The sequence below is a fragment of the Lepidochelys kempii genome, chromosome 23 (assembly GCF_965140285.1).
Source record: "Lepidochelys kempii isolate rLepKem1 chromosome 23, rLepKem1.hap1, whole genome shotgun sequence".
Classification (NCBI taxonomy): Eukaryota; Metazoa; Chordata; order Testudines; family Cheloniidae; genus Lepidochelys; species Lepidochelys kempii.
In genome coordinates, this window is record NC_136402.1 from 1,700,400 (window position 1) to 1,727,993 (window position 27,594).

The window sequence follows — 27,594 nt, forward strand, 5'->3', positions numbered from 1 at the left end:
TCTTCTGCAGTCACCTCATGGTTTTCTGATCTTTAATAAGCTCGATGCTGAAATAGTTACAAGCGGTAGGATGGGGGGAAATGAATGAACACAAAATAAGGAAGCGTAAAGGCAGCTTTCCTCCCCGGGGAACGTAGGGAGGGTCGCCAGCACATTGCCAGGAGAACGCCCAGTAACAGCGGAGAGCCTCATCGCGGGAACGTCTCATTGAGTCCAGCCAGGAGCGTCTGCCTAAGCAAGCGTCAAGCGTTCAAAGCTCAGGCCGGGGGGCATACGACGGGGCTCCCTGCTTTCCAGCAGGGAAAACACAGCGATGAGCGGGGGTCTCCTGTTGGCAGATTTCATCCCCCTCCCCGAGAGGTGTCACTGGGTCGAGGGAAGAATTCGTCCCCCCACTTCATGTTGTCTGCACCGGGGCTGGGATCGCTATGCTGCTCCTGCGTGTGGATTGGAGCGACGCAGGCCCCCCCCCCCCCCCCGGCTGTGTTCACACATGATCTCTGCTCCTGGGGCTGAAGGCGATCCCAGCCCTGGCTTTTGTTCTCACTCACGCTGGTGTAAACAAGGATGAACTCCAAGCAATGCAGTTACGTCAGTGCCAGGCAGGCCCCTGAAGACCTCCCCCGCACACACATTGCACAGGGGCCTTCTCAGTCGGTGTGGAACTGGTGTAAGGGCCCTTATCCCACCACACTGCTTCCAGCCCCGGGTGGAGAGGGCAGATCAAGGGCGTGGCTGGAGCGCACTGAGCTGGGGCTGTTCTCTGCCCCCCAGGGCCCATAGGGGGCGGATCGGGGGCCCGGTCAGACCACACTGCACTGTAGCTGATCTGTGTCCCCCAGGGCCCATAGCATGAGATAGAGCAGCCCCGAGGCTGCTCTAACTGACACCAGGGTTGAACAGAGTCCATCATAGGTAACAGGAGTCTAAAGCTACTTTAAACCAAGCTCAGGGAGGGGGTAACTGAGAATCAGGCCTGATATGTTGCTGGTGCCCCTGTCAGACTGTGGTTTCTCAGCCAGATGGGGGCCCCTGCCGAGGCCTCGTCTCCTTTGGTCTCCGTCAGCGAGGGACCATGCAGAGCTGGTAGAAGGGCGGGATTTTGGCAAAGCCGCTTTCCAGGGGCTTGGTGTCGATGTCCTCCGGGGCCACCAGGGGCTTCAGCGTGAAGCTCTGCAGGATGGTGGTGAAGAAGAGGAAGAGCTCCATGCGGGCCAGGCCCTCGCCCAGGCAGATCCTCTTACCTACGAGGGACAAGAGGGAGGGAGCCAGGGTGGGGAATGAGCCACACGCCTGCCACATGGATGCATCTGGACGGGTGGGCGGGAAGGGGTCGGCTTTTGCTGGGAGCAACAGTACAGATCTTCAGCCGCCCAGTGCACATGTGGATGGGATTCCTAGCGCTAGAAAGGAAGTGGGGTTTGGGAGGGAAAATCAAGCTTTGCAATCATTATTCAGATTCCACAGCATTTGGTGGATGGGGATAGATAGATAGATAGATAGATAGATAGATAGATAGATAGATAGAGGGGGTGCATGGGGATAGACAGACAGACAGAGCAGCCCGGATAGGGGCACTGCGGTGCATCTGCGGACAGACGGACAGACAGACCGAGGAGTACGGATTAGGGGTGCTGCAGTCAGGGCTGGCCCACAACATTTTGGTAACTGAGGCGGGGAGCTCAAACAACGCCTCCATGCCTCCTCGCTTGGGCCAAAACTTTGAAACTCCAGGTCCTAGTGGCGCCCCCCACAATCTGGCACCTGTTCGCCTCATGGTAGGGTCAGCCCTGGGGACGGTGGGGTGGACGGACAGACCCAGGAGTGCGGATTAGGCAGCTCACCTGAGGAAAAGGGCACGAAGGCGTCATTTTTCCGGAAGCACCCCGTCTCCTCCAGGAAATTCCTGGGGTTGAAGCTTTCGGGGTTTTTGAACTTGCTGGGGTCACGCAGGACGGTGCTGAGTACGGGGTAGATCTCGGTGCCCTGGGAGCAGAGCACAAGGCGGTCAGAATGAGACGAGCTGGCTGGGTGCTGTCCCCCCCCTCCCCCGGGCATGCCCCCCTCTCTCTGCCCCGCACGCTGGGATTACGCGGGAACAGAGCCACTCATCGGGCGGGTCTCGGGTAACTGCCAATGGGGCCGGATCCCCAGCTGCTGGAGCCCATTTACATCTGCTGAGAATTGGACCCTGACTCCCCCCGCCTGCTCGCCCCCACCTGGGGGATGGTGTAGCCTCTGAACTGGGTGTCCCGGGTCACGATGTGGGGCACGTCCATGGGGATCAGGTCGCTGACCCGCTGGATCTCATGGATCACGGCGTCAGTGTAGGGCATCTGGCTCCGGTCCTCGATGGCCGGGACGCGGTTCTGGCCAATCACCCGGTCGATCTCCTCATGCATCTTCCCTGCCAGCAACAGTGACAGATCTTACCCCACGGCCCGGCGGATCCTGGGAGCCACTCACGAGTGGAGAGGGCGGGGACGTGCTGGCTAGGGTGAAATTCACCATCGTGGCCTAGAGGGCAGAGCACCGGACTAGACATGGAAGACCCAGACTCTCTTTCAGGCTCTGCCACTGACCTCAGGTCCTGTGCCTCAGTTTCCCCATAATGATACTGACCTCCTTTGCAGCTGGAGCCCACCTGCAAATCAGTCTGACTTGGGTCAGCAAACGCTCAGGACCTGGGTCATCGGACCCTGCTGAGGGGTGAGTCAGAGCCCCAGGCTCTCTGTAACTCGGGAACAAGCCCTGTCTTTGTGCAGTGTGGACGCAGCCCAAAGCCACAGACCCGCGTCAGGAGATCTGTGTGGTGCAGTACGGACAGGTTAGCACGGCTGGGAGACCTGCGTCCAGCAAACCTAGGCAGACACTCAAACATGGGCTTGGAAACACCAAGCCCACAAGCCAAAGTCCCAGAGATCTGGGCTTAGTGCTCAGTGGAGACATACCCTAAATACGGTGCATGGCTTCTTAGCTGGCTCTCTGCACAGGGGCAAATTTCACCCTGTTTTTGACCCGTGGAATTCAGTGAACGTTTATGAACTTTCCTTAGTTACCTAGGACCTCCGGGTGTTTCATCAGGAGCAGGAACCCATATCTCAGGGTGGAGCTGACGGTCTCCGTGCCAGCGAAGAACAAGTTGAGCGTGGTCAGCTCCAAGTTCTTGGTGTTAAATTCGCTGGAAGGGTTTTGCTTTTCCTTGGGGAAAATCAACATACACTGAAACATCAACATGGGAATTTCCACAGCCACAGGCGAGCTGGTCTTAAAAGTACAGATTTGGGAAACGATTCCTGTCTGAACTCTGCAAAATCACTTTGCTGCTATTTTGGGAGGGGGGATCCTGGTATTTGTTATGGGTGAAAATTGCATGACTCATGGGGCCCCTAGCACTGTGTTTGCTCGAAGATCATCCAAGCCGTTCACTCAGCTCCTGGAGCCCAGGGCACCGTACCTTTTCCATTTGGATCAGGAAGCAGTCGATAAAATCCCGGGGGGAATTGACATCCAGCGTTGCTTGGTTCTGCTTCACTCTCCTCTCAATAAATTTCCTCATGTCTTCCAGTATGTAGTAGATTTTCATGTGAGGGCCAGGAAAGTATTTGAGGAAATTCGCATACATGTCATAGAACTGGAAAGAAAAGGGACACGCAGAGAACGGCTTTTGGTGCATCTCCAGAGCCAGACTGTCAGTCATGCCGGTGTGAATCTGGAGTACCTTCACTGAAGTCTATAGAATTACTCTGCATTTGCTCTGGTGGCCCAGAACAGAGCTATCTGCAGTAACCCACATGCAATGAAAAGACCGACCGTTTCATTTCGAGCAGGACATACCTGTGACCACGGGGTGCTGATCTCCCTAAAGCTTTCGTTCATCATCTGCAGCAAGGACAGGAATTCTTTGTCCTCATAGTCAAAGCGGTCACCAAAGACGATGGAGCAGATGACGTTGGAGACGGCCCGGCTCAAGAAGAAGGTCGGGTCAAAAGGTTCCCCTGGTGTAGCGGGGAGAGAAGGGAAGAGGGGTCGTGGGGTCATTGGGGGAAGAGGAGCAGCCAACATGAAGGGAGTTTAGGAGCAGACTCGGATGCTTCAGAACCGTTCAAACAGGACTTGTTCTGGGGGACTTCTTGGGCCGGTTATGCCTGAGGTCAGACTAGATCTTCGGAGCGGTTCCTCCTCCCCCTGGAATCTGAGACTCCACATGGAGAAGCGATGGGTGGTGCAGAGGTGTCCTGTATGCTACACAATCCAGATCTATCTGCCTGAGTCGTTCCAGCCCGACATTGCTACCATGCTGTGGGGCAAGCAATCTCGAGAGGTCACCTAGTCCCGCCCCCCGCGCCGAGGCACCAACTAATTTAGCCCAGCCCTGACAGGGGTTTGTCCCACGTGTTCTTAAAAACCTGCAGTGACGGGGATTCCCACAACCTCCTTAGCTCCCCTGTGCCAGGGCTTCACTCCCCTGCGAGTCAGAAAGTTTTCCCCAATATCTAATCTAGATCTCCCTGGCTGCAGATTAAGCCCAAGATGTCTTCTCCTCCCTTCAGTGGACACAAGAACAGCTGATCCCCACCCTCTATCTAACAGCCCTGAACAGATCTGAGACTGTTCTTGGGTCCCCCCTGGCCCCACTCCGTCGTCTTTTCTCAAGACTGAACATGCCCAGTGGGTGTTTTTTTGACATCTCTCTGCGCATGGATGAAACTCAAAGCGGCTGACGTTCATCCCACAGACCAGCCACCGGGTAAGGCCTCAAACCAGGGCTTGAGGGGGACTTGGGGGATGCCCGGCCCGGAGCCAGTCCCCGGGGGACGGGGTGAGCGCCACTCCGCTGAGGCACCTTCTGTGTTTCGAAAGGTCTCCAGCAGGAACTGGGCCTCCTCCTGGGTCCGCTCCTCGATGGACCGCTTCCCCATGCCGAAGTTCCTCAGGATGGTGAGGGAGAACCGGCGCAGCTGCTGCCATCGTTGCCCATTGGCAAAAACCACCCCTGGGGGGAGAGGATGGTTTCAACCCAGGAAGACAAACAGCCGTTGAAATGAGCATGGCGCGGTGGCTCAGCCCAAGAGGAGGGTGGGAAAGGGACAAAGCAGGTACGGGTTCAGGTCCCAGGTCCCGTCCAGGGATGCAAAATGCACCAACCCAGCTCTTCTGGAGGGTTCAGCTGGGCTGCGGGTGGGTTTGCATTGGCTGGCTGGCGCAAAGTGTGTGGCGAATCTGGACGCACAATGGCGTGATAGGACCACGCGTCTTTAAAAGGGAACCCCTCCCTCCCTGTGAAACATGCAGAGCTTCACACTCGGGGAGTGGGAACGCTTTAGTATTGGGGGGGCCTGTGTTCCCCTGATCCCCCAAGAAGTCCTGGGGGATCATCTCAGCAAACGCGGAAAGTGGGCCCGATCCGGAGCTGGCGTCGTATCTCGATTTAGACCAGCCGGGGATCTGGCCCTTTAAGTCTGAGGAGGTTTATTGCACGTCGCCAGCTGCTCACCAAAGCCATTAAAGTTCTTCTCGACAGTCGGCATGGCGGCTCTGCCGCTGAACTCCTCCGCCTGGTCCACCAGCGCTTCCTTCACCGCCTCATGCCCGCACAGCACCACGATGGGCTTGGACCCGAAATAGACCGTGAACACCGGGCCGTACGTCTCACTCAGCTGTACGGGAAAGGTGATCAGAGGGGGGCGGTTCCAAGGAAAATGGCGACTTTTTGTCAAAAAAACAACAAACAAACTTTTTTTGGTTTTGGCAACCAAAAATTCCACCTCCCCACCCCAAAAAACCCTGCCAAAACCAGAAACAATTTAGGCTGGAAACAGAATGATTTTGGGGTTGAAATGGAATATTTTTTGGCTGAAACCTGAAAAAAGTTTGCCCTGAAAACTGCTGAAATGGAAACATTCTTGGCTGAAAACTGACAAACTAAAAAAAAAAAAAATTACCTCTGTATCTATATATTGGGCCAAAACCTTCTGGAAACCAAAACATTTTAAATTTTCAGCTGAAAATATTCCCAGAAAGCCGACCTTTCCACAAACCATTTTATTTGGTTGAAAACGCGACTTTCTGTTGGAAAAATCTTGCCACAAAAATCTTTTTATTCCCCCACCCCCATGATTACCCTTTATGATCTGTATTGCAGTAGCATCTAAGACCCTGTCTCCTGGATCAGGACCCCACCGCGCCAGGCGCTGTACAAACACACACGGTGATATTCTTAGCAGTGAAAGGCAACGTCCATCAGGACCTACCGTGTGGTTGATTTTGTGGCTGCTGAAGCCTCGGAAACAAACTGAGTTGTCAAGCGGGTAACACGGCAATTGATCAGCAGAGATCTACAGTCTTCCCCGGCCTCCCGGCGGGCCAGGTGCTCTTTCCGAAATGGAACCGTGGAGACGAGCATCTCCGTTTCGTTCAGACCATGTGGGGACTGAACCCCTTGAGGGGCCAAGGTACAACGGATCTGAATACAGAGTGCATTCACATTCCAGAGACAGACAGATACAGACAGAGCTGTGGGGATTTAGATAGAAAGACACAGAGACAGCGCATGGTACCTATGGTGACTGGTATGTAACTAGACAGATAGAGGGCCAGGGGAGTGGTTAGCTAGCTAACGAGCTAGAAGGGCGTGTCTGGGGATAGACACACAGACAGACAGACAGACATGGGGGTGGACAGAGTTAGATGGCAGGTTGTTTGGGGGTGGGTAGACAGTGAGATGGGGTGCCTGGGGGTGGGTAGACAGTGAGATGGGGTGTCTGGGGGTGGGTAGACAGCGAGATGGGGTGTCTGGGGGTGGGTAGACAGTGAGATGGGGTGCCTGGGGGTGGGTAGACAGCGAGATGGGATGTCTGGGGGTGGGTAGACAGCGAGATGGGGTGCCTGGGCGTGGGTAGACAGCGAGATGGGGTGCCTGGGGGTGGGTTGAGTGCTGGCTAGAGAGATATCTACAGGGATAGACAGACCGACTGACTTTCAAATGAAATAGCCTCTCCAAGAGCTGGCTCCAGACCCATTCTCCAGCTCTCGGTGACTCACCTTCTCCAGTGATTTTAGGGTTCCTCCCACCTTCATCTGCAGGAAGTTCCCGATCAGCGGGAGGGGAGTGGGCCCGGGGGGCATGTTCTTGTAGAGCGACCTCTTTCTCCAGGCGGAGACGAGGAGGAGGCAGGACACGTAGATGCCCAGGAAGATGGTGATGGCCCCAGCCAGCTCCATGGTGCGTGCAGTCACCTCCCCGGTGTGGCGAGCCAGCCTGGAATGCCCTGGTATATAGTTACCCCAAGCCGGGTTTGGCCCTGCCTCCTGCATTGCACAAGAGCCCTGGGCAAACACCTCTCTAATCCATCAGTCACGTGCCCACTAATGATCTCCTTGTTTGTCAACATGACGAAAGGCTCAGGTGCCGGGGAGCTGCCTGCTGGCAGAATCCCCCGACTCCACCAGCACCCGCCACGCTGCACTGGTGCAACGCGCCCAAAACGACGCCCACCTTGACCCTGGCGTGTCCTGCTCCACCCCGCACGAAAAGCACGCAGGGGCAGGGCTCAGAGCCGGGGGGTCTGGAGCAGGCCAGGGTGTTTGCTCAGCCAGCGAGCTGAACAATCTGTGCCCTGTCCGCCACCCGCTCCAAACTCCCGAAAGTCCAGCTCGCCTTGGTCCACAGAATCGTCTGACAACGGCCAGGGAAGGCGGCGCACAGCGGGGCTGGTGCCAGGCGGGACGCTGAGGGGCAAAGTGCAGAGTGAGGGGGAGTCCCGGGCTGCTGGGGCCAGGGGTCGAGAGAGGGCAGAACGGGGACAAAAGCCACTGAAGTGTCTCGGGATCACTGTTCCTGCCAAGCTGTGCACGTGTGCCCACACAGACCCAGAGCCCCCCGCACGCGGCAAAACACCGCGCCCAACAATTTGCACAGAAGACATTTTTTGCACACGTGGCCTGTCAACAATTAAGAGGGAACATTGCTTGGGATTGGTTAGTGCGAGGAGCGGGATGAAGCTGCTCCCACCCCAGACACGGCGTGTCCGCGGGTCACTCGCCGGGAGCAGCGGGGAGAGAAGCGTGGCCAGCTGGGGGTGTTAATTTAGACTCAGGCACTGCCCACTAATAAGCAGCGGGTTTGATATCCGGAGATCTCAGCCGGGTTAGTACCAGGGCCCACACCCTGGGCAAACTCTTGTATTAAATATACATGGCGGGGGTGGGGTGGGGGCGGGGGGGTGGCGTTATTGACATAATCTGGGACCGTATAGATCATTGTGGCAACCAAGGTCCTGTCGTGGCACCAAGTCTTGTATAAAGGGGGTCAAATGAGGTGTCTCAGACAAGGTGATGGTTGGCGGGTTAGGACGATGCTGTCTGTATGTGGGTATCATTTTTACAGTTGAAGTTATGAATCTTGGCTCTGTCCTGTCTGTAGTTCAAACTTGTGCTCTGCTTCTGGGGGACACGTTGGGGTCAGCTCTGCCTAGCCGGCTGGACGGCCCATGAAGGACCATCAGCGACACAAGTGACCCACTGAGAGAAGGCAGACGCACCTGGGGACTCAGCCAGGTGTGCAGGGACCTGCCTAGGGACAGAACTCAGAGGTGTTTCCAGGCCAGGGGATGGGCAGCTTGTCTTTGGGACAAAGAAAGAGAGACCACAGGGCAAGAGACTGTAAAGAGCTACTGCAGCTCCTCCATCCTGTCTTCAGTCCTGCTTCTGGCCTCTGGAGGGACTTGGCTACACTGAAGCTTTGAACCAAGGACTGAAGGACCCACCCCAGCTGGGGATGTTCTCCAGAGACTTGATTTGAACCTGCCGTTTATTCCATCCCTGCTACAAGCCTGAACCAAGAACTTGGCCATGACTGTGTGTCATTGATTCCATTTCACCCATTCTAGCTCTCGTCTCTATCTTTTTCCTTTTATGTATAAACCTTTAGATTTTAGATTCTATGTATAAAGGTTTTATGTATAAACCTTTAGATTTTAGAGAAAGCAAAGGATCGCTGCTGAGGAGAGGGTTCACCAGCTGCGACAAGAAACTGCCAGAATTCAGCTGGAAGTCAAAAAAGCAATCAAGAAACTGTATCCTCTTGAAATTTCAGTTTGTAACAATGTTGGTGTGTTATATTGCTCTGACCAGGGGAGGGGGACTCTAACCTGATGGGAAATAGCTGTTTGTCTGTGCAAAAAAGCAGTTTGTCTGTGAATGAAGTTTCTGAATGTCTGTCTAATGTCTTAGAAGTGAACCTGGAATTAGATCAAGAACAGAAAGAACTCATTGGTCAGGAGCAGATTAAAGTGGATGGTCAGGTTAAAGCCCTAACTGAGGAAGGAAAGGGTAGATTTTTGATGGATGATGGATTGTTGGCTAGTACAGCTTGTAAAAGTGAACCTGGAAAAGGTAACTGTGATTTGCTGGATACCTCCGGGTAGTGAGAAGAGCAGCAGTTTATCTGTGGGGAGTGGCAAGGTGCTGGGTAAGGAAAATTTGGATGAGCCTAGGCAGCCTTGTGAGCTGATGGCTGTGTCTAGTCAGCAGGGCGGGAAGGAGAGGAGAGTGGAAGATGAGTGTCCCTGGACCTTACCTGGGTGGAGAATTGTGACAGGGAAGGAAACGTCTCTGTGTCTGTCAGGGGTATTGACTTGCCTGTGGAGGGAGCTACCCTGGTCTCCAAGCAGTTGTCTGTGACCAGCCTTGTGTGCTGGGACCAGGGGAATGAGATCCCAAGCGGTGTGCCTAGGAAAGGAGAAAGTGTGTCTGGCTCTTCTTTTTCTGTGGAGCAGACAGAAGGGGCCTTTCAGCCTGTGACGGTTGAGGGTCGTGCAGTTGTCTCAGAGTTGGTTCTGGATTCAGCTAAAGCCCAGGAAGGGAAGAGTCCTAAGTTTGTGTCTGCTCGGGAGAATGGCCCTGTAACTAGGTCGCATCCAGTTAGTGTCCTAGCAAAATCCCAGAGACCAGACAATTCTGGTGCTTGTATTTTGCCTGTTGCTACTGTGTGGCTGGGAAAGGGTGTCGCAACTCTGTCTAATCAGGGTGAGATCCTAGCCAGGGCACAAGGAGAGTGTGAAGGTGATTTGATTGTGTTACCTACTGAGGGTGTGGAAACCTGTAGCAAGAAGGAAAAGATTCCTGAACTTGTGTGTGGCAAAGGGAAGGAGAAGGCTTCTGACCTTTCATCTAGGAAGTCTGTGAGTTTGCCTGAAAGGGGATTGTGTAGGAATGGACGAGAGGTAATTCTGGATGTAAGTGAGACCCAGAAAGCGTCTGTTGTTGCTCAGGAAAGTGTTCCTCTAGAGCAAGCCCTAGGTAAAGAGGGTAAGAGCAGAATTTCTGTGAGGGGTGAATTGTTGCATAGAAAAGCCCTAGGGAAAGGAATCCTCATGGAGTCTTTGCAAGCAGTTTACTGCCACTGAAGGGTGTGAAAGTGATTTAATCAAGAAAGTTTCAGTTCCTAAAACAGCCAGAAATTTTCTGTGATGAATAGAAAAGAAGTACTTGTGGCACCTTAGAGACTAACCAATTTATTTGGTGAATAAAGCCACTGACTTCCCTGTTGAAAGATCCAGTGTGGAGAGCTTTGAGAAGGTCTCAGATGGAGTGAAAGCTGTTAAGAAAGTTGAACAGGCCTATAACCAAGTGGCTGTGTTTGGCCAGCTTGTTGGGGAGACAAGGTTGTTGAGAGAGGAATGTCTCCAAGCTAGTTCTGTAAGTGAACAGTCGGTCTCAGGTTCGGAGGGAAGACTGGGGAGCTGAGTCTGCAGAGCAGAACAGCTGTGTAGTTAATCTCTCGAGAATGCAGGGGATGGCAGGTCTACTCTCATCTCTAGACACTTTGGATCTGACTTGTAGTCTCTCAGTGAACTTAGTATCTGATTCCAGGTGGAAGCAGAGGTTGGTAAGGGAAGGACCACAGAACTTTGAGTCTGGCTTGGTAGTAAAAATGGATGCTTTCTCTTTAAGATAGAGTCCAGCCTTGGAATCGGTAGCAGTGAAGGATCTGAACTCTGGTGAACTGGCTCCTGTCTGTGGTAATGCAAATTACTTGGCTGGCAGGGAGAAGACGGACTTGCTAATAGCTGTTAGCACAGAGAGCACGCCCAATCAGCCAGTGAATTCTGTTAAGCAAGAGAAATCAGGGTTTGATCCATCAGGACAAGGAGAAAAAAGAAACCTTAATTTTGCAAAGGGAAGCCACAGGCTGACCCTAAAAGGCCCAAACCTCACTGGTATTGAGCCAAAGGGGTGGCATGACAGAAACGATTGTAAATGGACACTTGCAAAGCACTTGTAACCAATATGTTGCTATTACCAAAAACTGTAAAAGTGGCCAGTGTGCCCAATCTTTTGGAAAATCCCTTGACCATGTTAAAAGTGATACATAAGATCACACGTTGTGTTAAAAGGCCTGGTTATACTGTACGCCAGCTGGGGGTCTGGCCCCATTGCGTCCAGTGGAACCATAGCCCATTCACACCAGCCGGGGGTCTGGCCCCACAATTCGTTATCAGTTTAGCTCCTCGATTTGTGATGAAATCAGCTGGGTGCTGGCACAGGTTTGCTGCTCATATGTTTGTAGCTCGTAAGCATCCGGGCGGGATGAAAGGTTTGTAGCCCGTCCGTTCTTCACAACGCTCTGCTCTTTCGGATTTCATTCCTAGCAGTGCGTGGTCCGTTCGCTAAATCCCACGGCTCTGGTCCCTAAGTTACACAACACCAGGCCCCATTAAAGGGAGACTAGCGAGTTGTGAAAATGCACCCATCTACAGAACGCAGCCCAAGGCTTGAAAAGGTTTTCACTAGTCGCCAGTAACTGTCCACTTGCCGCTGGGGTAACCGTCGCGTTCAGTCTGAACAGGGCTGCACTCGTCGATAGTTGTTACTTGTTAGTAGTACGGCAGTGTCTGGGCACAGGACAGTCAGGGAGTGAGAGACTGCCCCTCCCTGAAGAGCCCACAGCCGACCTGTATACAAAGGGTGTGAGGGGAAACTGAGGCACAGAGAGGGGGGGAAAGAAAAGGAGGACTTGTGGTACTTTAGAGACTAACCAATTTATTTGAGCATAAGCTTTCGTGAGCTACAGCTCACTTCATCGGATGCATCCTGTGGAAAATACAGAAGATGTTTTTATACACACAAACCATGAAAAAATGGGTGTTTATCACTACAAAAGGTTTTCTCTCCCCCCACCCAGAGTAACAGAGTGTTACGGCTGTTACTCTGAAACCGGTCATTATGCAAGAGAGGGGAAATTAACACATACTGTACCACCAACTGCCTCTTCCCCCTGCCTTTTCCTGCATGCCCCAAGAATCAGATCCGGTTAGGGAGGCAGAATTGCCTGAAAACATGTTGCATCACCTGCAAAACCATTCGGCGTTACGTATCTCCACTGCTATGACAATCAATGGCCCCCAAAACCCACCTTTCAAGAGCCATGGGTCTTACACGTGTAGATCACAACCGGGGGGTACCTCATCCACTGCATGGCATGCCCCCAACACACCCCTGCGGGGGAAAGGACGCCCTCCCCGCACGCCCGAATGAACTCCCGCAGGAAAACGAGAACAGACAGAAACTCCCCAGATCTGACCTCTCAGGCCTCGTCCTCCCAGGAAACCTGCCCGACACCTTCACGAGATGAGCCCAGGAGCGTCGGTTCAGAACTGAGCTCGGCCCCAGAGAATTGACACCCTGGATTGATGGTTCTCTGCCGCACTCCGTAACCCACCAACCCCGCTTCGGCCTGTCCACCGCCCACTTCACCCCATCCCGAGTGACGTGTTCGCTCCGGATCTGTCCTGCTCTCATGTAGGCCTTGCTGGATTCCTGGGCATAACCAAAGGCTGGGCATCAGAGCAGGGTTTGGCAGAAGGGCAATGCATTCCAGCGAGCCAAGGAAGCCGGCTGGGTGCACAACCCCCCCCCCAGATCTCTCCAGTGACTGTAAACAGATTCTTAGGAGATTGTACCAGCACTGCCTGGCACAGACATGCACAGCACCAGGCGCGGCTTTGGCCCAAAGGATCCAGCCTGGCCGGTTCGGGGTGACAAATCGCGGAGGTTTAAAGACCGGGGGAAATGAATGGTGACCCCCATTGTAGGAGGAAGGGGCACCAGGGCTGAATGCAGCAGGCCCTGCTTGCAGCAGGGGGGTCATCCTGCAATGCACCTCACTTGCTACGTGGGGGGCTGGAATGCCAAAGGGGTGGGGGTGGGGTGCTTCTACCTGGGGGTGCAAGCTAGGCGTAAAAAGCCCTAGGCACCATTGGACCCGCTCCTCGCCAGCAGTGCAGGACAGAGCTGATGAGTCTTCATGGAGAGTCCCTCTTTCTGGCTGGGGGTCCTAGAGCGGTGGACGGGCCTGGGGGCAAAGCCTTAGTCCTTGGACGGGGGACACCCCAGAGATTGCCCTGGCTGCACAGTCCCGCCCACCCGCTGAATCCCCAAGAGCTGGGTTAAGCGGCAGGACAGCGGGACGGGTGGTCCCACGAGCAGCGGTGGCTCGTGGTGACCGATGGTGGCCAGCAGTGGGGGGAAGCCAGTTGCATTGATCGATCCCCCGTGAACGCACCTCTGAACTCTGGGTCTTCACTAACCGACTGACTGGGGTGCCGGGGAGAGGGCGGGGGTGGCGTGTTAAAGGGAAAGTCCTTCCTTTCCCCTTTCTTTGCTGCACAGATGCCGTGCTCGTGAGAGGGGGAGTCCTGCCTCCTAGAACAGCCTAGGGGGGGCAGGAGGTTTTCCCAGGCTACTGGGAGGGGGCTCGAGCTGGTCCTGTTTGCTCTTGTTAAGAGCAAACCCTAGGGCCTGACCCTGGCCTTGGCTCCCGGCTCTGCCTGGCAGAAGGGTCTCACGAGTCAGAATGAAATGGATGCAATCCCCTGAGCTTGTGTGTACAATGGAGAGCCCCCCCCCCTGCACACAGGGTGCTCCCCCGCGGGAGAAGCAGAGACAAAAAGAACCGCAGCAGACAGATGTCAGGCACGTGGTGTAACGCACAGCTGGAGACGAGCATGCCTGGCTTCATACGCTTAGTATTACAGGTATTACGGCTGCATCTTGAGGCCCTGACCGAGATCGGGGCCCCGTCGGGCCGGGCGCTGCCCAGACCCCGACCAAGATCAGGGCCCCGTCGTGCCGGGCACTGCCCAGACCCTGACCGAGACCAGGGCCCTGTCGTGCTGGGCGCAGCCGAGACCCTGACTGAGATCAGGGTCCCCGCTGGGCTGGGCGCTGCCCAGACCGTGACTGAGATCAGGGTCCCCGCTGCGCCGGGTGCTGCCCAGACCCTGACTGAGATCAGGGTCCCCGCTGGGCCGGGCGCTGCCCAGACCGTGACTGAGATCAGGGTCCCCGCTGCGCCGGGTGCTGCCCAGACCCTGAATGAGATCGGGGTCCCCGCTGGGCCGAGCGCTGCCCAGACCCTGACTGAGATCAGGGTCCTCGCTGGGCCGGGCGCTGCCCAGACAAAGAGCATGAGACAGTCCCTGCTTCCAGAGAACTCACAGTCTAAACAGAGAAAGGGAAGGGAATTATAGTCTCTCCACAAATGGGGAAACTGAGGCACAGAGAGGCAGGTGCTTGCCCAAGGTCTCACAGGGACTCTGTGGCACAGAAGAATTGAAGCGAGATCCCCCGAGTCTCAGCTCGGGGCTTTTACCACAAGGCCTTCCTCTCAGCCCCCTTACAGGTGGACTGGGCGACCCAAAGCCATATTCTGGCTGGATTGCCCAGTGCCTGAGTGCTCGAAGCACCAGCCGTCGCTTTGGTCTGATCCAAACCTGCTCTCGGCTGCGCCCATGTTTAAACAACGCCGGCAGCCCCAGATAAGAACCGTATCCACCCAGCGCAGGTTACAACCCCCCCGGGGAAATACAGCCCAGCCGGCCTGAAACCAGCCAGCATAAAGCCTGGGATCCCCATAGAGCTTTCGGCCAGAGCGGGATTGTTTTGTCGGAGTTCCCGCAGACCCTCTCCCGGCTGACGTCCGAGAGACGCCTCCACAGGACCCGATGGGGTGCGGAGATGCAACGACTCTTCTGCTGCTGGTCTGTATTTCAGGCCTGATCTACCTCCTCGTGCGCAGGCCGAGCTCCCGAAGAAGCCACTTGCCCCCCGGCCCCGCTCCCCTGCCTTTCCTGGGCAACGTGCTGCAGCTGAAAGCTGAGGGGATGGTGAATTCGCTCAGGAAGGTAGGTCATGTCCGCCTGCGTCCCGCGTTTGCTCTTCCCAGGGGGAGGTTAGGAGCCTGCTACTGCAGCTATGAAAGAAACCCTGGCATCCTCCCCCGCCACCGGGAACCATTCCCGCACGAGGAGAAGTGTTTGCAGCAGTATCCCCGGCTCACGCTCTCTCCCTGGCGCTGCGGGGCGGCACGGCATCTGGGTGTATTTCCCCCCTTATTACGTAGGCCCGGGAACCCCAAACAAAGCTCAGGACCCCGGTGCGCTAGGCGCTGTACGTCCAGATCGCGCGGAACACCGGGCACCGATGCATTCTGCCCCGGAGGGCCCCGCATCTCAGCGGTGCTTCTGGGCATGGGCTGGAAGGTGCGACAAGCCCGCCTCAGAATCAGCCCATTAACGATTGCTAAGGAAAGCGGTGGTGCAGCCGAGCGCCGTGAGCAGTCTAGTCGGCCTCGCCGTGCGAGCACCCCGCTATAGTTCGCGCCGGAAGAGCCAGAGCTGCTGATTGCCCAGAGGAACGGAGCTACAGGGGAGAGAAAGGAATCGGGATTCTCTGCCACCGTCCCCCTTCCAGGCCTTAGGCACCCTGACGTCTCGCCAGCTTTGCGTGCTGTGCACAGGCTGGGGTGGATATTTGGGGCAAGGAGAGCTTTAGGGGTTGGGTGGGGTGAGCGGGCGCGGGGGAGGACACGGGGCGGTTGCTTCTGTACATAAATAACCGTGAAAGGATTTTTGCACGGTTCCCCAGCCCAGCTGGGCGGCGGCCGCACGAACAGGGTGCCAGTGAGAAAGCCGATTGATCCGCTCAGCGACTGCAAACCAGGGGTGTCACTTCAGAAAAATGCGGGGGGCGGGAATTTGTGTCGGCCTGTAGAACTTGTCATGGGATCAGATTGTAGCCTGCAAAGTCTGGCGGGGGAAGAGGGCAAAACACGGCACGCGCAGGCCTATGAAAAGCTGGGCATGCGTGCAAAGAAAGGTCTGGGGAGGAGGGAGGGGGGCAACTGCCTCCACCCCCATCCCCTAGCAAATCACACCCCTGCAACAGACTAGCGCATGGGGACGGATTCTGCTCTCAGTTCTGTCCCCGCCCTGATTTCTACCGCAGCTCAGGGACAAGTATGGCCCGGTCTTCACGGTTCATCTGGGCCCCCGGCGGGTTGTGGTCCTGTGGGGGTACGAGGCTGTGAAGGAGGCCCTGGAGGATCAAGCCGACGAGTTCAGCGGGAGAGGGAAGCTTGCGGCCTTCGAAGAGATTGTCCAGGGGTTTGGTGAGTTCTGCAGGCCACATATGAGGCATGTGGTCTGATGGCTGGGAGCCAGGACTCCTGGGTTCTATCCCCAGCCCTGGGAAGGGAGAGGAGTCTGGGGTTACAGCAGGTGGGGGCTGGGTTCCAGTCCCAGCTCTGGGAAGGGAGTGGGATCTAGTGGTTAGAGCAGGTAGGGGCTGGGAGCCAGGACTCCTGGGTTCCATTCCCACCTCTGGGAGCAGAGTGGGGTCTGGTGGTTAGAGCCTCCGGGAGCCAGGACTCCTGGGTTCTGTCCCTGGTTCCGCCACTGACTCAGTGAGCCAGCTGGGGCAAGTCCACCTGGGTCTCCTTTCCCCCAGCTACAGACTCACCGGGGGGGCTGTGAGGTCACTGAACGCCTGTTGCTCATGTGCACAGAGCACCCTGGCGTGCCAGCAACGCGTGGTGTTCTCACCAGCGCTCTGGACAGCCAGCACGCCCCTGCCCACGCCCCTCCCGACGGGCCAGTCCCCGCTCCCGGTTCCCCGGCCTGTGCCCTTGGCGGGACGCTTTGCACAACCCTCCGACCCCCAGGGCTGCTCTTCTCCAACGGGGAGCGGTGGCGGCAGCTGCACCGGTTCTCCCTCGCCGCGCTGCAGGACTTCGGCACGGGGAAGCGGAGCGCCGAGGAGCGGATCCAGGAGGAGGCCCAGCGCCTGGTGGAGGAGTTCAGGAAAACCAAGGGTTCGTCTATTTCTGGGTTCCTCTGCATGGTCGGGTCAGGGTCTGGGGAGCAGCTGCGGGGGTTCCCCGTTCATGCCCTGCGCCCCTCCCTGCTAGAAGCTGTCAGACATTCTGGTACCAAAGCCGCAGGACCGGGGGAATGTCCCATCCCCTCTTCTCCTTCCAGGTTCGCCCTTCGACCCCACGTTCCTCCTGAGCCGCTCGGCCGCCAGCGTCATCTGCTCCATCGTCTTCGGCCAGCACTGCGATTATGCGGACGAGAGCTTCCTCGACTTGCTGGCCAAGACCAACCAGGTCTTCGTGCGGCTGAGCTCCACCTGGGGACAGGTGAGCAGCCCAGGGAGCCAGGGATAGGACCCAGAGCTCCCAGACACCCCCCTGGAGGAGGATCCCCAGGGGGCCACCCCTGCCCCCTTTATCCTGCAGGAGTGGGACAGAGACACCTGAGAATCAGCCCCACAGACTCATAGATGTGGGGCTGCAAGGGACCTCAAGAGGTCACCAAGTCCAGGCCCCTGCGTTCGGGCAGCACCAAATCAACCTAGGTTGACCCCGACGGGTGTCTCTCCAACTCGTTGTTAAAACCCTCCAGGGTCGGGGATTCCACAACCCCTTACGTCACCTGTTCTTAACTCCCCTGAGAGCTGGAAAGCTTTTCCTAATCTCTAACCGAAAAGTCCCTTGTCACCGATCAAGCCCTTTCCTTCTTGTCCTACCCGCAGTGTATCCCCAGCCTCTTTCATAGAGTCATAGGGTTAGAAGGGACGGCAAGCAGGGGCGCCGGGGCGCCATGGCCCCACCACTTTTAAATAAGGGCGAGCGATGGGGGGGAGGGGCAGAGAGGAGCGGGGAGGGGCAGAGAGGAGCGAGCAGGGGCGGGGGCGGTGGGGGGGGAAAAGGCAGCCTGGGAGAACTGCAGGAAACAGGAAATATACAAGGAGATCAGACTCGAGAGTAATCTTCTGGCCTTGAAACCTCTGAAACGCTGGGGCTCGAGAGAAAAGCTGAGCAGGGAATGTCACACATGTGCCCCCCTGGTTTTCTCTGCCCTATGTATTATGCTCACAACATGCCAACAGAGAGGTGGGATAAAACCATCAGGCTCTCGCGGGGAAGGTTGCAATGTAACCCCGTGGAGGAGGCTTCGGAACGATAACACACAAGAACCTGGACACACAGAGAGACAAAACAGGCGGCTCTTCCAGCACCGAGGCACAGCTCCCCCCTGCCTGCGCCCGGCTGCCTGTGACCAGACACGTCCCTGTAGGGCCACAGGCCTCCCAGCAGGACGGGGAAACCCCAGAGCATTTCAACACGGTTTTCCATACCTCACCCTGCAGCTCTACGAGATGTTTTCCTGGTTCATGCACTTCCTTCCGGGAGCCCACAAACAGATCTTCCGAGACCTGGAGGACATCAACAGCTTCATCCTGGAGAGGATCAAAGCCAACCAGGCATCTCTGGACCGTGATAACCCGCGGGATTTCATCGACTGCTTCCTCCTCCAGATGGAAAAGGTCTGGAAAGAGAGAAGCTGAGACGGACAGACGAGGCCCCAGTGTCCTTTGTTTCACACGTATGGTTCAGGCATCGCCATGTACTTCAGGGAATCAAAGCAAGTTTTTAAACTCCCCTTTGTCCTGATGCCCACAAAACACCTGACCACCATTCGGCGGCTTGTGTGCTGGAACCATGGCCTATCAGGCTGGCCCACATGGCCCAGTGATCCCTTGTGTTCCCTTGATTCCCTTGTGTGCTCTCTTGCCTTATACCGAGCTCTGAAGCTCTTTGGGGCAGCGTGTTTTAGCCTGACCCACAACTGGGGCTGGCTCGTGCTGTGGTAACACAAGTGACTAATGAATTAGTAAATATCTGAGTCCATCCAGGATACCTCCACTGTCTCTTAGTACCTCCAGGGAAACCTGGAGCCTCCATGGTCTGGTAGAGCTGACGTGGGTACTGTAACCCGCTCGGGCTCGGACACCCGGATTTAGGGATGCAAACCTTGATTTGAACCAAAACCATTTATTGTGGTTAACAACTACTATTAAAGCAGAAAACAGGCAAAATAAACCAATAAATATAATGATCCGTTACCTTCTCCTGGGGCGTAGGCAGGGTCGGGATGGATTGTTCCTCCGATGCTCCAAATACCCCTTTATACTTCAGCACCTACGTACACAGCTGCCTGACGTATTCATGACCCTTCTCCCGGTCGCCATGATGCATTATATAGCTTCCAATCAGCATCGAACCCGGCGACACCCTCACTGCATACATCACACCCATCTACGAGATTAACCGTTTCGTTGGTTAATTGTCATCACGCCTACCCCACCCAGAGAGAGCGACCGCGGAACGGAGGGCTGCTTGGTGCAGGGTTATTTTTCCCTTCTCTACTTTCCTGTTCTTGTCCTTCATGGCACTTTCTTGTTTATCTCAACTTCTTCTTCTGGCCACGGGCCTCGGGGGCGGGGGGGTGGGGGGACGGATCTCATAAACACACCAGCATCAGTTATTTACCAAGCAACTCACCCAGCTTTACCTCGGGTTCCTCCTGTGGTTTTAACAGACACTGATTTCCCCTCCGAGCCCGTAGACAAGTCCCTGTGGAAATCCTCACCAAACCTTAAGACACATGGGGACTTCCCACAGGCTTAGGTCTGACCATTATCGTTCCAACATAACCCATACATTTCAGCTCTCCAACAGGGCCTCCATAGTAACCTAGACTCTCCTTGGTCCCTTACGGCCTCCATGGTAGCCTGGTGCCTCCATGGTAACCTGGCAACACCATGGCAACCTGACAACATCATGGCAACCTGGCACCTTGTGGCATCCGAGGGGCTGGGGGCATCAGCTCAGTCTCTCACCCCGTCCGCTCCAGATGGGCTGTCAAATGACTGTTTCAAAGGGGCAGCGGCCTGCCGGGTTGGGGACAGATCCAAAGGCCATTGAACTCCATGGGGCTATGCTGACTTGCCCCAGATGAGGATCTGTCCCTGTCCCCGTGATAACTCACATGTCCGCCTGTGCTTTCCAAGGAAATTCTCAACCCCGCCACGGAATTCCACCTCCGAAACTTGGTGATGACCGCGTTCAACCTGTTCTTCGTTGGGACCGAGACCGTCAGCTCCACCCTGCGCTACGGACTCCTGATCCTGCTGAAACACCCGGAGGTAGAAGGTAACTGAGTCGGCAGGAAGCTGGTAATTAGGTTACAAGCTTGGAATAAATGGGCCAGATCCCCAGGTAGCGTCAACGGGCCTCGCTCCCTTGACTCTGGCGGAGCTGAGGATCCAGACTGAATGGGTAGTAACTTTTGGCCCCCATCTGGAGTATTCAGACGTGCAATGAATTTGATGGTTCTCAGCCCCGTTCCTAGCACCCCTTACCCGTATGTTAGCATCTGCCACCCTTCTCAAGGGTCCCTCGGAGTCATACCTTGGTAGGGAGCTAGAGAGGCAGAAAGAACCGCAGGGTCTGTCTGCGTCCAGCAGCCTGAGTAGAGAATCCCCCGTGTAGTCACCCCAGCAGAGTTCTCACTCTTCTCCGCGGTGAGGGACCCAATGGGTGTCACTGGCTGGCTGACACCAGGGAACCCCCGGAGGGACACACTGGACTGAAGCTGCCTGGCCAATGGGCCAACCCTAGAGACCACCCCGCAGGCCCCCAGCCATGCTGCAAAGTAGGCTCTCAGACCGGCCAAGAACAAAAAAGAGCCCTTCCATTCCCCGGCCCACGATGGGGCGTCCTGATGTCTCCAGCCCTGCCGTGTTCTGTGTCCTGCTCACCTCTCTCTAGAGAAGATGACCCAGGAGATCGACCAGGTGGTAGGGCGCAGCCGCGTGCCGGCCGTGGCGGACCGGAGCCGGATGCCCTACGCCGATGCCGTGATCCATGAGATTCAGAGGTTCAGCGATGTTATTCCCATGAACCTCCCGCACGCCCTGACCCGGGACACCCACTTCAGGGGATACGCCATTCCCAAGGTAACAGCTCACAGTGTCCGTACGGGGACAGATTCCTTTCCCCCCTCCTCCCCGAATGTCAACCCGCAGTAACTGCACGGGAGCCAGCGTTACACCAACGGCAATCCAGGGTAACCAAGCGAAATTGTCGCCAAAGCAAGAGTGGGATCGTTAGACCCATTTTGCAGAGAGGGAGACTGAGTCAGGGGCCGCTCCAGGAATAGAACCCAGGACTCCTGAGTTCCCATCCCTGCACTCTGCCCATTGTCTCTCCGCCTCTCTGCTGCCCAGGGCACGGAGGTGTTCCCGGTGCTGAGCTCTGTGCTGCGGGACCCCAGTCGCTTCAGGGACCCCGAGAGATTCGACCCCGGGCGCTTCCTGGACGAGCAGGGTCACTTCAAGGCGAACGAGGCCTTCATGCCATTCTCCACAGGTACGGAGTTGGGAGGGTGAGGGGACATCACAGGAGCCCGGCTGCCCCCCAGAGGTGGCTTCTGAGACACGGGGAAGGCGCCCCTAGTGGGTAGAGATAGGATGACATGCCCGACAGAGACATTCCTTCTAACTCAGGGGTTCTCAAACTGGGGGTCGGGACCCCTCAGAGGGTGGCAAGGTTATTGCATGGGGGGTCGCGAGCTGCCAGCCTCCACCCCAAACCCTGCTTTGCCTCCAGCATTTATAATGGTGTTAAATATGTAAAAAAGTTTTTAATTTAAAAGGGGGGGGGGGTTGCACAGAGGCTTGCAATGTGAAAGGGGTCACCAGTACAAAAGTTTGAGAACCACTGATCTAGCCCATTTCAGTTACAGGTTAGCTGATGCAGGAAGGTTCGTATTCAGCTTCCATGGCAGTAAGAAAATGGGATCCTTGTCACATCAGGCGCTGCCCAGACTCCGACCGAGATCAGGCCCCCGTCGGGCCGAGTGCTGCCCAGACCCAGCCAAGATCGGGGCCCTGTCACGCCAGGCGCTGCCCAGACCCCAGCCGAGATCAGGGCCCCGTCGGGCCGGGCACTGCCCAGACCCCAGCCGAGATCAGGGCCCCGTCGGGCCAGGCGCTGCCCAGACCCCGGCCGAGATCGGGGCCCCGTCGGGCCGAGTGCTGCCCAGACCCAGCCAAGATCGGGGCCCTGTCACGCCAGGCGCTGCCCAGACCCCAGCCGAGATCAGGGCCCCGTCGGGCCGGGCACTGCCCAGACCCCAGCCGAGATCAGGGCCCCGTCGGGCCAGGCGCTGCCCAGACCCCGACCGAGATCAGGGCCCTGTCGGGCCGGGCGCTGCCCAGACCCCGACCGAGATCAGGGCCCTGTCGGGCCGGGCGCTGCCCAGACCCCGGCCGAGACTGGGGCCCCGTCGGGCCGGGCGCTGCCAGGCTCTGCCCAATCACAGAGTGAGAGACGATCCCTGCCCCACAGAGTTCAAAGTCTAACTTGGGTTAAAAGAGGCGTGAGCAGGCAGCAGCTTGGATTGGCAGCTACGGTCTCTCAGGTTACCTAGGGGCTTTAAGGAGCTGCCGTGTCTTTCCTGTGGTTTTATCCTGGGGCTCATCTACACAGTTCTCCCACCGGCACAGGAAATCCGCCTCCCCGGCAGGTGGGAGCTGCTGACGGAAGAATTTGTCCCTCGACCTAGTGCTGTTTGAAGCAGGGCCGTGGGCCGGCTTAGCTGTGTCACTCAGGGGGGTGGATTTTTCACACCCCTGAGCGCCGGAGCTAGGTCAGTCTTATAGCGCAGACCAGCCCGAAGTTACAAACATATCTTATTTTTTGTCTGAGGCCATGCAGCAAAGCCAGGAAGAAAAACCCGTGCTCCTGAAAGCTCCCTGCCCACTAGCCCAGCCTGCCTCTCCCTTAGCTTACCCTGCTAGCTCTGAGCCTCTTCCCTACCATGCTCCTCTCCCAGCCCACAACGTGGGAGGGAGGGGTGGTAGCGATTTACGGTATTATAAAGATAATCAGGGCGGGGCGTGGTTAATTTCACCCCTTGTTTTCCTCCCTAGGGAAGCGGATCTGCCTGGGCCAGGAGCTGGCCAGAATGGAGCTGTTCATCTTCCTGACGGCCATCCTGCAGAACTTCACCCTCAAGTCCCCCGTGCCCCCCCGGGACATCGAGCTCAAGCCGCCAGCCAGCGGCTTTGCCCACGTACCTCCCTGCTACCAGCTCTGCGTGGTGCCGCGCAGCGGAGGGAGCCAGGCGAAGGAGGAGCGGCCCAAAGATCGTCCGCAGGGGACAGCGGGGGCTCCGCCGAATCACACACCCCCAGCAGCCAGCCCAAATGCAGGGCCTGGGGCGCTATTCCCGTGAGGAGGAGCAATGGAAGAGAGGAATCCGGTGTTTCTTCGATGCTCTGTTTATTTGCAAATGTATCAAGCCCCGTCTCCCCAACCACAGAAGGAATCAAATAACAGGAGGGGGTTTCTTTGCTCAGAGCTCCACTCCTCTTCGCAGACAGCTCTCGGCCCCAAAAACTCTCCCTTTTTCTCCGGGCCACACTCCTAGGGCTTCCCCTGGCTGTCTCCTCGCCTTTTTGCTCCTGCTCTGTGCCTATTTCTTGCTGCTTCGCTCTCACACAGAGCCACAGATGGATAGGAGTGTGCGTGTGGGGACAGAGAGATGCATGGTCTAGTTATTACGTCATCCTGCCTTGAGTGCAGGGGACTGGACTAGATGGCCTCTCGGGGTCCCTTCCAGTCCTACACTTCTATGATTCGATGCATATGGGGGGTGGACGGGTGCACGTCATGATGAACAGTCATAGAAATGTGGGGCCGAGGTCACTGAGTCCAGCCCCCTGTGCTGAGGTAGAACCAAGTAACCCGAGACCAGCCCTGACAGGGGTCTGCCCAAACTGTTCTTAAAACCCTCCAGTGACAGGGATCCCACAGCCTCCCTCGGACGCCTGTCCTGGAGTGTCACTCCCCCGAGAGTTCGAAAGTTTGTCCTCGTATCGAACTGAAATCTCCCTCGCTGCAGATGAAGCCCCTGACTTGTCCTGTCCTCAGTGGACACGGAGAGCCATTGGTCACCGTCCTCTTTATACCACATGCTCAGGTCCCCGCTGGGCGCAGTCTGCTCTGCTCAAGAGGAAACAGACGCTTTTGTCAACCTTTCCTCCCAGCTCAGGTTTTCTAAACCTTTTCCCCTTTGTCCTGCCCTCCTCTGGACTCCAATTTGTCCCCATCTCTCCTAAAGGGCAGCCCCCAGACCTGGACACAGGGCTCCAACCGGAGCCGAGCACAGGGGGACAGCGACCTCCCGCCTCTGACATCCGACATGCCGGTCAATACACCCCACAATGAGATCGGCCATTTTCATAACTGCATTGCGTCGTGGGCTGATTCATTCGAACCCCCGGCGGCTTTCCAGCAGTTCGGCCACCCAGCTGGTTCCCCCCCAGGCTGGAATTTTTCCTCCCTACGTGCGGTACTCTGCACTTAGAATCATAGAATCATAGAATATCAGGGTTGGAAGGGACCCCAGAAGGTCATCTAGTCCAACCCCCTGCTCAAAGCAGGACCAATTCCCAGTTAAATCATCCCAGCCAGGGCTTTGTCAAGCCTGACCTTAAAAACCTCTAAGGAAGGAGATTCTACCACCTCCCTAGGTAACGCATTCCAGTGTTTCACCACCCTCTTAGTGAAAAAGTTTTTCCTAATATCCAATCTAAACCTCCCCCACTGCAACTTGAGACCATTACTCCTCGTTCTGTCATCTGCTACCATTGAGAACAGTCTAGAGCCATCCTCTTTGGAACCCCCTTTCAGGTAGTTGAAAGCAGCTATCAAATCCCCCCTCATTCTTCTCTTCTGCAGGCTAAACAATCCCAGCTCCCTCAGCCTCTCCTCATAACTCATGTGTTCCAGTCCCCTAATCATTTTTGTTGCCCTTCGCTGGACTCTCTCCAATTTATCCACATCCTTCTTGAAGTGTGGGGCCCAAAACTGGACACAGTACTCCAGATGAGGCCTCACCAATGTCGAATAGAGGGGAATGATCACGTCCCTCGATCTGCTCGCTATGCCCCTACTTATACATCCCAAAATGCCATTGGCCTTCTTGGCAACAAGGGCACACTGCTGACTCATATCCAGCTTCTCGTCCACTGTCACCCCTAGGTCCTTTTCTGCAGAACTGCTGCCTAGCCATTCGGTCCCTAGTCTGTAGCTGTGCATTGGGTTCTTCCGTCCTAAGTGCAGGACCCTGCACTTATCCTTATTGAACCTCATCACATTCCTTTTGGCCCAATCTTCCAATTGGTCTAGGTCCTTCTGTATCCTATCCCTCCCCTCCAGCGTATCTACCACTCCTCCCAGTTTAGTATCATCCGCAAATTTGCTGAGAGTGCAATCCACACCATCCTCCAGATCATTTATGAAGATATTGAATAAAACCGGCCCCAGGACCGACCCTTGGGGCACTCCACTTGATACCGGCTGCCAACTAGACATGGAGCCATTGATCACTACCCGTTGAGCCCGACAATTTAGCCAGCTTTCTACCCACCTTATAGTCCATTCATCCAGCCCATACTTCCTTAACTTGCTGACAAGAATACTATGGGAGACCGTGTCAAAAGCTTTGCTAAAGTCAAGAAACAATACATCCACTGCTTTCCCTTCATCCACAGAACCAGTAATCTCATCATAAAAGGCGATTAGATTAGTCAGGCATGACCTTCCCTTGGTGAATCCATGCTGGCTGTTCCTGATCACTTTCCTCTCATGCAAGTGCTTCAGGATTGATTCTTTGAGGACCTGCTCCATGATTTTTCCAGGGACTGAGGTGAGGCTGACTGGCCTGTAGTTCCCAGGATCTTCCTTCTTCCCTTTTTTAAAGATTGGCACTACATTAGCCTTTTTCCAGTCATCCGGGACTTCCCCGGTTCGCCACGAGTTTTCAAAGATAATGGCCAGTGGCTCTGCAATCACAGCCGCCAATTCCTTCAGCACTCTCGGATGCAACTCGTCCGGCCCCAGGGACTTGTGCACGTCCAGCTTTTCTAAATAGTCCCTAACCGCCTCTATCTCCACAGAGGGCTGGCCATCTCTTCCGCATTTTGTGATGCCCAGCGCATCACAATACTTGTCTGTATTGAATTTCATCTGGTTGATTTCAGACCAATTCTCTCATTTGTCGCGGTCGTTTTGAATTCTCATCCTGCCCCCAAAGTGCCTGCAACCCCACCTGCCTGGGTGCCACCTGCAAATTCTACACCAAGCCCGGGCCTGCCGTCTCCAAGTCATTAACGAACGGTGGAATGGCACCAGCCCCAGGACCACCGCCGGGAGGGCTCGACGAGATCCACCCTCCCCGTCTGACAGCCAAGCCTCAATCATTTCTGGCTGCGAGTGATCTTTGAATCAGATGGGCACCCGCCTCCTAGTAACTTCATCCAGGCGGCGTTTCCCTAGTTTGCTCATGAGAATGTCAAAAGCCAAGATCTCTCCCGTCTCCTGTTTCACCCAGATGCGGAGTAAGGTTTCCTGGGGCCCTGGCAAGTGGGAGGCCCCTCCCCGCCCTTTCCATCAGTGGTCCCGCCCCCATTCTGCCCCCTCCCCATGTGACCCCGCCCATGGCCCCACCCCTTTCTGCCCCTTCCCTGGAGTCCCGCCCCTGTTCCACCCAGGGTCCCCCCCATTCCACACCCCCCAAGACTGGAGAAGCTCTGTCTCCCCGCCACAGCCCCAGGCCACAGTGGGGAGTGAGAGCTCCCCCAGCCCTGGAGCCGTGGCAGGTAGCGAGAGGACCTCCAGTCCTGGGGCTGCAGCGGGGGCTTCCCCTGCTGCCCCCAGCTTCTGCCTGGGACAGAGTCGGGGGTCCGCTTCCTGCACTGCCATGCCTGCCCCGCCCCCCCGGCGCTGCTGCTGGGGAGCAGGGTCAGGGCATGGGGGCTTTCCCTGCCCCGCCAGGGCTCTGGGGCCTCTCAGTTGGCCGGAGTCCCCGGGCACGGGCGCCAGAGGCTGATCTGCTTCCCCCCATCCACTAAGCCAACAACCCTACCAAAGACAGAAATTAGACAGAGGTTAATGGAGTTACAACCCCTCCTACCTGCAATGCAGCCCATTTTGCTTAGCACCCAGCTGGGCTCTTTCCCACTTCGGCTCGAAACGCCAGCTGATCCTTCGACACGCCCCAGCCTGAGCCACCACGGGGGAGAGAATCTGCTCACCCAATGACCGTGCAACGCTCAGCCATGATCCAGCCATGATCCCGTCGGCTGCCGATGGCCCCAGTGACTGAGCGAGGGTGGAACCGTACGCCAGGAAGACGGGCAGCCGTTGCTGGCAGAACAGTTTGCTCACAGGGTTGCCGAGTGGCTAGAGAGCTGGGATTCGGGAGACCTGGCTCTGCCCCCGGCCTTGTTCAGGAAAAGTTAGCACATGTACTCCATTTTGGTTTGGGGCCCACCATTGTCTAAAAGCAAACAGATCATGCACCAGGAGGAGTGTTCCCACGATACTGCATTCCT

General features: G+C 56.3%; 2 protein-coding genes and 1 long non-coding RNA gene across 8 annotated transcripts; 1 reads left to right on the plus strand and 2 right to left on the minus strand.

The window, feature by feature from the left end:
* Positions 1-18: 18 nt before the first annotated feature.
* Positions 19-7,655, minus strand: LOC140902151 (cytochrome P450 2G1). Of its 6 annotated transcripts, XM_073321906.2 has the most exons (11): positions 7,499-7,648; positions 7,045-7,261; positions 6,255-6,466; positions 5,498-5,709; positions 4,847-4,996; positions 3,838-3,998; positions 3,458-3,634; positions 3,060-3,201; positions 2,220-2,407; positions 1,845-1,986; positions 19-1,244 (listed from the first exon to the last, which is right to left on the minus strand). In XM_073321906.2, exons 2-11 carry the CDS (start codon positions 7,222-7,224, stop codon positions 1,063-1,065), a joined length of 1,746 nt encoding a protein of 581 aa, XP_073178007.1. In that variant the 5' UTR covers positions 7,225-7,261; positions 7,499-7,648; the 3' UTR covers positions 19-1,062. The 6 variants fall into 6 exon arrangements, with proteins under 6 accessions (XP_073178007.1, XP_073178006.1, XP_073178009.1 ...); XM_073321905.2 differs by having other exon boundaries at positions 7,045-7,648; XM_073321908.1 differs by lacking the exon at positions 7,499-7,648 and having other exon boundaries at positions 6,255-6,516; positions 7,045-7,128.
* Positions 7,656-14,911: 7,256 nt separating this feature from the next.
* LOC140902152 (cytochrome P450 2G1) lies at positions 14,912-24,555 on the plus strand. Its single transcript, XM_073321912.1, has 9 exons — positions 14,912-15,188; positions 16,291-16,453; positions 17,006-17,155; positions 17,322-17,482; positions 18,496-18,672; positions 20,200-20,341; positions 20,960-21,147; positions 21,418-21,559; positions 23,125-24,555. The coding sequence occupies exons 1-9, from the start codon at positions 15,009-15,011 to the stop codon at positions 23,427-23,429; spliced, it is 1,608 nt and encodes a 535-aa protein (XP_073178013.1). The 5' UTR covers positions 14,912-15,008; the 3' UTR covers positions 23,430-24,555.
* LOC140902155 (uncharacterized) lies at positions 18,490-27,283 on the minus strand. The gene is made up of 3 exons (XR_012156018.1): positions 27,174-27,283; positions 20,178-20,319; positions 18,490-19,444 (listed from the first exon to the last, which is right to left on the minus strand). It is a non-coding gene; the product is annotated as an uncharacterized LOC140902155 (long non-coding RNA).
* Positions 27,284-27,594: the final 311 nt, after the last annotated feature.

Excerpts from the sequence above, each read along its gene's own strand:
- LOC140902152 (XM_073321912.1), top strand. The coding sequence starts at position 15,009 with ATGGGGTGCGGAGATGCAACGACTCTTCTGCTGCTGGTCTGTATTTCA. Across the intron at positions 17,483-18,495 it reads TGAGCTCCACCTGGGGACAG|CTCTACGAGATGTTTTCCTG; the intron begins GTGAGCAGCCCA and ends CTCACCCTGCAG. Across the intron at positions 20,342-20,959 it reads GAAACACCCGGAGGTAGAAG|AGAAGATGACCCAGGAGATC; the intron begins GTAACTGAGTCG and ends ACCTCTCTCTAG.
- LOC140902151 (XM_073321905.2), bottom strand. The coding sequence starts at position 7,317 with ATGCAGGAGGCAGGGCCAAACCCGGCTTGGGGTAACTATATACCAGGG. Across the intron at positions 5,710-6,254 it reads GCCACAAAATCAACCACACG|TCGCCATTTTCCTTGGAACC; the intron begins GTAGGTCCTGAT and ends TTTGACAAAAAG. Across the intron at positions 3,999-4,846 it reads GACCTTTCGAAACACAGAAG|GGGAACCTTTTGACCCGACC; the intron begins GTGCCTCAGCGG and ends CCGCTACACCAG.